General features: G+C 43.6%; 1 protein-coding gene across 1 annotated transcript; it reads right to left on the bottom strand.

The window, feature by feature from the left end:
• Nucleotides 1-6,112: 6,112 nt before the first annotated feature.
• LOC140344941 (general transcription factor 3C polypeptide 2-like) lies at nucleotides 6,113-8,732 on the bottom strand. Its single transcript, XM_072432128.1, has 5 exons — nucleotides 8,581-8,732; nucleotides 8,080-8,178; nucleotides 7,598-7,825; nucleotides 6,994-7,105; nucleotides 6,113-6,190 (listed from the first exon to the last, which is right to left on the bottom strand). The coding sequence occupies exons 1-5, from the start codon at nucleotides 8,682-8,684 to the stop codon at nucleotides 6,113-6,115; spliced, it is 621 nt and encodes a 206-aa protein (XP_072288229.1). The 5' UTR covers nucleotides 8,685-8,732.
• Between the last annotated feature and the right edge of the window lie 3,367 nt (nucleotides 8,733-12,099).

The following is a 12,099-nucleotide window of genomic DNA, read 5'->3' as shown; positions in this document are numbered from 1 at the left end:
ATTACCCCACACATTCCATGATCAACCTACATTACCCTACACACCCTATATTCCTCCTACATTACCCCCACACACTTTACGTTCAACCTACATCATGCTACACACCCTGTAATCCTCCTACATTACTTTACACATTCTTTATTCATCCTATATTACCCTACACACCCCATATTCCTCCTACCGTAACCCACACATTCCATGTTCAACCTTCATCCCCCTACACACCCCGTTTTCCTCCTACATTACCCCACACATTCCATGTTCAACCTACATCACTCTACACACCCCATATTCCTCCTACATTACTCCACACATTCCATGCTCAATCTGCATCACCCTGCACACCCCAAATTTTTCTTACACTACCCCACACATTCCATGTTTAACCTACATCACCCTACACACCCTATATTCCTCCTACATTACCCCCACACATTCCATGTTTAACCTACATCACCCAACACACCCCGTTTCCTCCTACATTACCCCACACATTCCATGTTCAACCTACATCACCCTACACACCCCATATTCCTCCTACATTACCCCACACATTCCATGTTCAACCTACATCACCCTACACACCCCATATTCCTCCTATATTACCCCCACACATTCCGTGTTTAACCTACATCACCCTACACACCCCGTACTCCTCCTACATTACCCTACACACCCTATATTCTATCTACATTACCCCACACATTCCATGCTCAACCTGCATCACCCTGCACACCCCAAATTTCTCCTACATTAGCCCACATATTCCATGTTCAACCTACATCACCCTACACTCCCCGTATTCCTCCTACATTACCCCACACATTCCATGTTCAACCTGCATCACCCTACACACCCTATATTCTATCTACATTACCCCGCACATTCCATGCTCAACCTGCATCACCCTGCACACCCCAAATTTCTCCTACATTAGCCCACACATTCCATGTTCTACCTACATCACCCTACACACCTCGTATTCCTCCTACATTACCCCACACATTGCATGTTCAACCAAAATCACCCTACACACCACATATTCCTTCTACATTACCCCACACATTTCATGTTCAACCAACATCACCCTACACACCCCATATTCCTCCTACATTACCCCACATTCCATGTTCAACCTACAACACCTTACACACCGATCAGAAGGGGACAATCAATGGAACATGAGTGATCATGAGTGACTTTCAACAATAAATGTGTACTGTAGTCTTCTTCATGGAAAAATAGGACATCCCCTGAAAATAAGACCCAGTGCATATTTTGGCATTTCAAAAAATATAAGAGAGTGCCTTATAATCGGGGAAACAGGGTACCAGCAGTTTTTTGGAAAAGAAGCCAAAATATTAACCTATGTACAGGAGGTATGTCTGTATATTATAATTTAATCCAAAATAAGAGTACTTGGCGGAGAATTCATATTTTCTCTATTTGGGAGCAAGATTTATAGCGTTCCTTTTCTCTTTCCCAATGGAAAACTGCAATTTATTAAAGCTCTAGAGGATCTAAATGTAACTCTCATTGGGAAATCTACCAAAACCATTTATGTAGATGGTATAGAACACCAAACAGACTTTCGAAGTATGTGCCACTCTCCTTTATGTTGGAGGAATTGTGGGGATTTGGGCACTTATCTACATATGTCCTGGGAATGTAAAAATATACGTAGTTTTTAGAATTCTATTTTTGTGTTAATATCAAAGGTTACAGGATGTTTAACTAGCCATTAATATACCTTAATCTGGGAATGGAGAGATTCCCGCATTGCTACCGTAATATAGTCACACAGCTCGACTCTCTATCGTAACTAAATGGAACCACTCTACAACACCTAACATATAAGTTTCCTATAAGTCTCATGCAAATTGGAAAGTTTGGGAAAAATTCTTAACCTCTATATGTAAACAAAAATAGATTGATATATAGGATATTGTTACTCTAGCTATTCATAATATTGTTGAACCTTAGCTGCCATTGTATTTTGTTATTGTTCTATTTGTTTTCTCTGTCTTTTGTTAATGTCTGTTTATATTTCTTTTTTCTTTTTATGTATTTGCTGTATCTTGTTAAAAACTCAATAAAAAAAAAGAAAGAAGAAAAACAACTCCTTATATGAAAATATAACTTGTACAAGTATATGGCTCACATTAATTCTAGTTATACAGTCCTGTAACAATACTTATTTAACCCTCCACATACTTACCTATCAGCTTTACATTCTTGAACGTAACTAATATAATGAGTACCGTATTTTTTGCCGTATAAGACGCACTTTTTCTTCCCCAAAACTGGGGGGGGAAGTTAGTGCGTCCTATACGACAAAGGTGTGATAAAATAATTAAAATAATATACTCACCCGATACCCAATCCTGCGTGTGTCTCTGGCTGTTATGTTTTGCGGCTCCAGACTATTTTTCTTTAGTGGAAGAGGAGGCAAAATGGCTCTTTTGATAGTAAAGGTTGCTGACCCCTGCCATAGGTCAGTGTTTCATTCTTAAATCATAGGTGCGCCATCTTGTGGATCAAACGTATATTACAACTCTAACTTAAAACAGTTTGTGATTTAATATATAATATATATAAAAAAAAACTTTATTTCATATATTTCCAGATACCTTTCTCTACTAGTAATGGATTATTAATTATTATTACATTTCCATTATTGCATCAATAGGATAGCCATCCAAGTAAGAATCATTAATTTTTCATATATTTTCCTTATCTCATTTAAAGATGGAAGAGGGCTGAACAATCTTTTCAATAATACAATACAAAGTCTACCTGCCACATCCCAAAATAATCTAAAAAACAGAAGCAAGAAAGCTCAGAGGGACTTTTAAGGCAGTATTAGCATCAAATTCATAGTAATCAACGACTTCATGTAATAAAATTCAGCTTCTAATACATTTTTTGTGACTCCACCATACTGATGGGTTGGGCAGAGGTTAGGATATGGTAAGAGGGGCAGTGACTGGATTGGCTAGGCAGTGGTCGGTGATCTAGTATGAGGTGACTCTACTAATTTGATTGCTTGGACAGAGGTTAGGACAAGGTAATGGGGGGCAGTGACTGGATTGGCTTGGGCAGAGGTTGGTGATATAGTATGGAGGATTTTACTATTTGGATGGACTAGGCCAGGGGTAAGCAAACTCCGGGCTTTAGGCCAGATACAGCCTAGCCAGTAGTCTGTTCCGGCCTATTCCTGGTCGGCAACTCGCGGCTCCAGAGCCTCATGCAACTCTTGAGCCTCCTTGTTATGTCTTCCTGCCCTATTTACTGCGGCCGATGTTAACACTTCTGCCCCTGGGGTAAAGGGACATTCCCTCTCCTCTGTATGCATTGCGGAGGAGAGAGATTTCCCTTCAGGAGCCATCGGTGCGGGACTCGAGAGACAGTCCGGCCTAGTGTGCCGCCTTCTCCTCCTAAAATGGCCTAGTAGGCAAAAAAGATTGCTGACCCCTGGACTAGGCAGATGTTTGTGATATAGTATAAAGGGACTCCACCATACTGATGGGTTGGGCAGAAGTTAGGAAATGGTATGGGGGCAGTGACTGGATTGGCTGGGGCAGAGTCGGTGATCTAGTATGGAGGAATCTAGTCCTTGGATGGACTTGGCAGAGGTTTGTCATGTAGTATGGGTGACTCCACCATACTGATGGCCCTAAAGGATCCCTCTTCATGGAGCATGACATCATGGTGACTCCGAATTCATCTCCTCTTACTGATACTAATTACCAGACCATGCACTGAAAAGGGATCAGAACACACCAGGAAAACGCCCCCCGGGGTGTAAAAGTGTGTGTTTATATATGTAATACACCCGCAGACTACAGGGAGCCTTATACCACCTACTTTGTGTGTTTATAGGTCCCTAGCATCTGTATACTGAGAGACACAACCCGCAGGAAGCTCAGTACCACCTACCTCTATGTGTACTCAGAGGTCCCTAGCGTCTATATACTGAAACACACACACACCTCAGGAGGTTCAGTACCACCTACCTCTATGTGTACTCTGAGGTCCCTGCTGTCAGTATGCTAGGGCACAGACTGCAGGAAGCTCCGTATCACCTAACTTTGAACTCACTGGTGTCCGTATACCAGGGCAAAGCCCACAAGAAGCTCCATGCCATCTACTTTGTGTACTCAGAGGTCCCTAGCATCTGTATACTGAGAGACACAACCCGCAGGAAGCTCAGTACCACCTACCTCTATGTGTACGCTGAGGTCCCTGCTTTCGGTATACTAGGAACAGACTGCAGGAAACTCTGTATCACCTAACTATGAACTCGCTGGTGTCCGTATACCAGGACAAAGCCCACAAGAAGCTCCATACCATCTACTTTGTGTACTCCGAGGTCCCTAGCGTCTATATACTGAGACACACACACCACAGGAGGTTTAGTGCCACCTACCCTAGCCCTCAGTACCCTCATGCCCCCAGTGTCTGCATATTGGCACACAGACTGATGTGTTCTCTGCGGTCCCAAGTGTTTGTATATTAGGACACAGACAGCAGATGTGACGATGGAGAGACGGAGGCTCTCATCCATGTAATAACCATCTGGATAGTCTGTAATAGTGATTAGATTTCACAATACAGAGCTGGTAATACACGTTTCCTGACAATAGCCCCAGAGGGTGGGGAGGGTTCTCTTTACCGCTCTACTGACCCCAGAAGGGGGGGGGGGGCACATCTCATTGTCCTGCAGTTTATAGGCCGAGCATTACCCAGAATCCTTTGTTTTATCTGCACCTATGTCCAATCCTCAGCACATATCAATTGTCTAAATGAGCAATGTGCCATACAGATAGTGATTGTACAAGCGGGTGACTTCAGATAGGGCTGTCCAGACATATTACTGACATATTACATGCTTATCTTATTGGGTCCAGGTGTCCTGGCTGTAGGATTGCAGAATGACCGTGATATGGGCCTAGATACCAATGCAGTGACTGTATATGGAAGGCGTGGGATACAAATCCCCCTCTGTGAGACTCCATAACCTATGGCTCGGCCATTCATAGAATCACACATTGATAGGTGGTGTGAGGGTGCCCCCTAGGGGCAGCACAATGCCTTCACATCCTATTATGTGATTGGACGGCTGTACATTTACAGGGAATATTTTATCAGAAGATAATAAGTTTGATTTGTTTTTATATATTTAAATGAAAGAATTTGTGTCATTTGGCAGCCTGTGTATGAAGAGAATGAACTATGGTCCAATCCCGGCTTCAAGGAAAAGGGAATCGGATGTCTACATACTCCGCAGTCTGCCTAATCTGATCCCACGTGCTATCTGGATCCATTTTTGGCAAAAAGGAAGTTAGGAGCCACCAGGAAGCAATCGGTTTAGGTTCACCACCTGCTGGATGGGGTTAATGCATTGATATATTACCCCTATATTAACCTCTATCTGCATGGAGTTTGCAGGTTCTCCCTGTGTATGTGTAGGTTTCCTCCGGGTACTCCGGTTTCCTCCCACATTCCAAAAACATGCCGTTAGGTTATTGGCTTCTCCTCAAAACTGACCTCAGACATTATTATTATTAATAATAAACAGGATTTATATAGCGCCAACATATTACGCGGCGCTGTACATTAAATAGGGGTTGCAAATGAGAGACAGATACAGAGCGTGACACAGGAGGAGGAGAGGACCCTGCCCTGAAGAGCTTACAATCTAGGACTAATGACATTTGACTATGGTAGGAACATTAGATTGTGAGCTCCTCTGAGGGACAGCTAGTCACATGACTATGGGCTTTGTACAGTGCTGCGTAATATGTTGGTGCTATAAAAAATAATACCACATACACAGCAAGGACTGGACCATCTGAAAGTGGAAAACATATAGGGGTTCTACACTTTCTGCCAAGGGGTCCTAAAAAACAAAATCACTATGCAGAGATGGAGACATAATCCTGTACAAAGCATTGGTCACACCACATCTGGAATATGCAGTCCAGGTTTGGGCAAATACATTTCTGAACAAGAGTGTTCCAATGTGGGACTTAAAGGGCTAAATCATTATTTTTAAAATCAATATTTCTATTATAACAAAACAAAAATGAAAATTCATAAAACATGACTTCTATCCATAAAGAACTATGTAACAGTAATAGGAGTTTTCTAAAGAAAGGCTGACATGTTTGCAGCGCTGAGGCTGCTTCTTCAGGAATGAGAATAATAGGATAAACAGATTTAGACAATATGTAAGCAATTATTCAATATACAACATCCACTGATTCTCCGAAGGTTATATATGGGTGTTGTATATTAAATAATTGCTTATAAATAATGATTTAGCACTTGAAAGTCTCACGTTCGAAAATGTATTTTTGCATTGCTCTTTATGGGACGTAGCTCTGCGTCTATGATAAGACGGGCTCTTTCATGTGTTTAATATTATATATGAGCAGCCTGTAATGAAGCCGTGAACAGTACGTCCATGCAAGCCATCATATTCTGTGTAATATATAACATGAGAAGTCATACTGAGCAAGTACACTGTGTAATGTATGTGGTCTTATATACACAAAGCTGTGTACATTCTGTAATTGTAAGTACTTGTAAGCGATCATATCACCTTATACGTTTATCTGTACAAGATGGCCGTACTTTACTGCTCCTCATAACTAAAGCTATGTACACACGTGTGATAATCGCCTCAGGGCTGAGAATCTGGCATGTGTACAGCACTCGTCATTCATGGATCCATCCTGGCAGATACACGAACGAGGAATGATCATAATGGAAGTGAAGGGAGAGAGCACAGCGGGGTGCCGCTCCATACATATACAGACAGGAAGTAAGGGAACAACAACCCAAGAGAAGATAGCCGGGGTTATTATTTCAAAAGAAAAAACTCAATATGGACCCAATGAATCCTCAATCTTTTCAGAGGGAAGTAAGGAGGGGAGAAACATAAGTCATGTTTTCCCATGAAGCTCTGCCCCCATGCCCTAGACTCACCTTCTTTGGGGTAGATGGGAGTTCCCACCCTCCGCTGGGGCAGAATTTCATGTCCCAGATGCAGCCTTCATCCACCGCCAACCCATAGGAGAAAGACGCAGAGGAATCGCAGCTGAGGAAACAGAATTAATTATCGGGTTAAAAAGAGCATAGAGGACACAATGCTGCACTGAGATCTCCTTTATACTCCACACCCACCAACTACAAATCCTCCTAATACCCCGCACTATGTCACAATGAAGAACTGTACCCAATCTGGGGGGCTATCTTCTCCACATGTTATTGGATGAGGACATTTATACCACAAGGCTACTTTCTAGGGGAGCCCCCTTTTACCTGCATACCATGAGGGGCATGAGATTATGAAATGAGATTACTACAGATTAACGCCCTCTGCATGCCCCGGATTTAATGATCTCCTCCACCAGCTCTCTATACCGGTCTATCCTGTCCTCCCCAGATCTTATAAAGCTGCAGTGAAAGCTGAATCACATCTTTATTCACCCCTAATAGGACTATTGGTGAATGTAGAATAGCCAGTGAACCCAGAATTCTAGGACATTCCGTAACGGATGGATGAAGAGCTGGTCACCTTGGTACTCACCCACTCTCCACATTTAGGACCCCCAGGCTCCAGATCTGCAGCAGCACCGGTTGGCTGTTTGTCATGTGCAAGCTATGCCGGTCATCCATTCCACGGTGACAGTACACGGCAAGATACTGACTGGCCCCAGAACCAGCCGGGGTCGGGCACCACTCCATGGACCAAACAGGGCCCCCTACAAAGAAGGTAAAGTCCCATCGCTCAGGGTGAGGGGGGAGACACTGAAACCTGCACAGGAGGAGAGAGATATGGGGATTGTAAGTGAATATGATGGACAGGGAAGAAAGCTTTCCAATATAATGAGGGGCAAGACAGAGGGCTGCTTGATATGCAGTCCATTAGGGCCGCAGGGAAAAAGGGGGGGATGTTGCCTGTGCCCACAGGGTAAAGGGGAGGGGGGAGGTCGCCTGTGCCCGCAGGGTAAAGAGGGAGGGGGTCGCCTTCCCATATACTACAGTGGCACCAACAAGAAGTCCACAGACCTGTTCAGCATGCAAGGCTCGGTCTCTTCTTTGATCCCTTCCCTTCTGATGGAGAATGGAGGTGAGGTGGGCAGGAGAGGGAGGTAAGGTTCTGCATCCCTGTACAAATACAAATACAATTACTGCATACAACCCTCATAATAAATAATAAAACAATGACAGAACTGTGACACAATACACCCCCATAACATCCCATCATGACCATCCTTACTGGCATTATCTACCCCCCCCCCCCCCCCCCATGTTTCCCCTCTCTGCTTGGTTGTAACTTCCCCCCTACCATCACATGTATTCACACCTATTGCCCCTTTTTTCCCCAATCCCTGGATTTGCACTTCTCCTGTAGTACCCCTGCACCCCCCTGTCTGCCCTATGAGACAACCAATGCCCGGACCCCCTTGCCCTCCTCCCGGTACATTCAGAGGTTCTACCCTCCTATGCCCATGATATGATCTTCCCAATATCTGTCAGTAAATGATGGCGGGGGGTGATGGTACTCACTGGAAGGACAGGAAGCGCCAGCTGTCTTTACATGGAATCCAATCAGGAAACTCCCAGTCTGTATGGTAAACATTCCGGCTGCAGAGGAGAACAGATAGACGCATGCTTCACAATAACAAGGAGATTGTTTCTGAAGTCAATGTCGAGTTCTTGGAGTCTGGTGAGGGGTGCAGGACGTTCTGTACCTTTGGGTCACACTGCGGCCCGGTATAACCCCCCAGCATGCCTTGCTTTGTAGCAGCAGTACTGGATCATGTTTGTATACACAGAGGGTTGGACCTGCACCCCTCAATGGACTTTATGGAAAAAATATTTTATTGTAAGAGGTTTTCTTTATTGCACCACAAGGAAGATTTGCATCTTCAGGACACCCAACAGAGGTCCAACTGAGGAGTCGCCAAGAACATACAAAACACCAACAAAAGACTGGGGAGCTTTAGGTTTCAGCTGGTGGCCCTAAATGTCAGGCGAGGGGGCCATCTGGAATCATTGGAGTGCAGCTGAACCAGCGCAGTGCTCAACCCAGAAATCTATGAATGCTGGGAGGAAGCCCCGGTATTGTGACCCAACTCATCAGCAACCGCCCAAAAACACCCAGGTGGTCGCTGAAAAGTGGCGGGTGGTGCGCCCAGCTTAAAGGGGCCAGGGAGAACATTGCAGTGGAATATGAACAGGGCACCCAGGAATGAGATACCCCCAGTGATACAGCCTGACTGTCCTACACAGTGAGGAGACGTCAGAGACAGAACAAGTCTGGAACCTGGAAAATTCCTTCCAAAAAACCAAGAGCAGGGGACTCCTATATACGGAGTCCCCTGCACATCACTACAGTAAAGTCCCCAATACGCACCTCATGGCACTGGTCCATAAAGCTAATATAACTAAAAAAAGGAAAGTCAAACAGCAGATCTCAAACCGCTGGGAGAAGGTGAGGAAGATTCCTCCAATCACAGTCCAGACCTGTCCTGACACCTTTAGGGTAGTTCTAGTATTCTTACTATATCAGTGTCCTCCCCAGAAATCTCTTTAGGCCGGGTGGGAAGAAGATTTTCCTCCTACATGACCCCACACACTTTATGTTCAACTTACATCATGCTACACACCCTATATTCCTCCTACATTACCCCACACATTCCATGTTCAACCTAGATTACCCTACACACCCCATATTTCTCCTACATTACCCAACACATTCCATGTTCAATCTACATCACTCTCAAACCTCGTATTCCTCCTACATTACCCCACACATTCCATGTTCAACCTAGATTACCCTACACACCCCATATTTCTCCTACATTACCCCACACATTCCATGTTTAACCTACATTACCCTACACACCCCGTATTCCTCAAACATTACCCCACACCTTCCATGTTCAACCTACATCACCCAACAGACCCCATATTCCTCCTTCATTACCACACATATTCCATGTTCGACCAGCATCACCCTACACACCCCGTATTCCTCCTACATTACCCCACACATTCCATGTTCAATACATACATACATATATATATATACATATATATATATATATATATATATATATATATATATATATATATATGCGGTAATTCGGTGAATTATAGCCTACAATCTAAAATAAATTTGCATGCAAAAGATGCAGTTTTTGCATGGAAGTACGGAAAGAATTAGAGCACCCGGCGTTCGCGTACGCGTCCCTCGGCGATTCCTGATGATGTCCGTGCATGTGCCCGTCAATGGGGGTCGTAGTGGGAAATTCAAATATTTTGTATTGGATTTAATACAAAGTCCTGTATCCAATCCAACACAAAAAAATACAAAATATATTTATGTGGTTTTATCTATAGGTATGTGACGTTGGACTTAAAATTTACCACACTAGGGAGGTGTTTTACAAAAATATATTACTATACAGTATACCGAATTATTGCATTTTCAGTATTTTTGATTTATGTATCCTTGTTTAAGCTGATTTTTGTGTTTTTTTATTTAGTTTTATTAAAAAGTAATTTTTTTTTTTTTTTTTTACATGATTGTGTGTTTCAAACATTTTTATATTCATGATATCTACAAGACCCTTGTTCAGACATATAAGTTACAGGTCTACAATTTAAAAAAAAATTTCATGAAAAACAGTGTACCGCTTTTGGTACAGAAATCCAGACATCAGTGTAACGCCCAGGAGGTTAATGAATTATTCTATAGCTGGTTTTATAATACACATTGCAGTGCTCAACCCAGAAATTTTTTGGAGCCGGGTGGTAAGAAATTGTAGGTGGGTGGCAGACCTTGTATTGTGACCCAACTCATTAGTAACCATCCAAAAACAGCCGGGTGTTTACTGAAAGGTGCTGGGTGGTGCGCCCGGCTAAAAGGGGCTAGAGAGAACACTGCATTTTAGAATAATGTTAACACTACATATTCAAATTATGTATATTGTTATATTATGTCATGACATATTAGTCATAGCTGTTCATGTATCAGCTCCAAATACATTAATATATATCTCCAATTTGTCCCTATCCCTGTGCCCAGTCCCTTGCCATTAGCAAAAGTCATTTCCCAATCCTCTATCAATAATTTAGCCCGGTCCCGGACCCTCCCCCGGGGGGGGGGGTTCTCCCCGGACCCTTTTGGCTTGGAACACCACCCTGCACTTTTCAGTAACCCCCCGGCCATTGGTTGGTTACTGAAAAGTTGTGTCACTATACAGGGATCACCAGCCATCTTAACGTTTCTGAGAACCCCCGGTGTAGGATGGGGTGGGATAGCCAGATAAGACCACTCACCTCTCCAAAGGCAAAGACGCTCATGTTGTAGGACGGGGGGTCGTTTTCAGATTCATCACTCAGACATTCATTGTCGATCTCCTCTCTCTCCTCCTCCCGCAGAAGTTCTTCTGTGACCACAAAGTCCACATCGGCGTCATCATCATCCGTATCATGGGCTTTCCTCTTCCTGCCCCTCTTCTTCCCTGACTGAGGCGGCCTTGGCGTCCGTTCAGTCTTCTGCTCGGGGTTGGGCTTCTCTGGCACGGAGGGAGACGTGTTCCCCGACGCCGACCATTCTTCTGCAATGTCGTGGAGATATTTCAGGGCCCTGCAGAGAGAAACACAACGGTGTCAGAATAAATCATCATGGCGGCTCACACAACAGTATCATGAGGTGACTATTACACCTGCCATCCGAACCAACCCAACCCAAACACCATAATGGAGACCTTTGCCCCAGGCTGCAGGACTTGTTAGGGCCCATTTACTTTTTCATTCATTTTACTCCACAAACAATCACACAATCCCTGGTCTAAGCAGAATATGCTGAAGACAAAGCTACACCCGAGGCGGCAGCCATCCATGGGATAGACGTTGGCTTTGCCATAGCTGAGAGTTTGTTCTTAGGTTCATTTCATGGGACTGGTAACTTACCAATATTTATTCCATTGCATATATATGAAACTTTTTTTTTTAATTTATTACCAAATTCTTTACACAATGGAAACAAACACAGATATATATTGTACTTTGTCT

Source organism: Pyxicephalus adspersus, unplaced genomic scaffold, assembly GCF_032062135.1.
Source record: "Pyxicephalus adspersus unplaced genomic scaffold, UCB_Pads_2.0 Sca225, whole genome shotgun sequence".
In the NCBI taxonomy this organism is placed as follows: Eukaryota; Metazoa; Chordata; class Amphibia; order Anura; family Pyxicephalidae; genus Pyxicephalus; species Pyxicephalus adspersus.
The sequence above is the reverse complement of the archived record's forward strand: the minus strand, read 5'-3'. Positions and strand labels throughout refer to the sequence as shown.

Coding starts and splice junctions, on each gene's coding strand:
- LOC140344941 (XM_072432128.1), bottom strand. CDS start 8,684: ATGCGTCTATCTGTTCTCCTCTGCAGCCGGAATGTTTACCATACAGAC. Junction 8,179..8,580: donor TGGCGCTTCCTGTCCTTCCA/GTGAGTACCATC, acceptor GTATTTGTACAG/GGATGCAGAACCTTACCTCC. Junction 7,106..7,597: donor GTCCTAAATGTGGAGAGTGG/GTGAGTACCAAG, acceptor CTGTTTCCTCAG/CTGCGATTCCTCTGCGTCTT.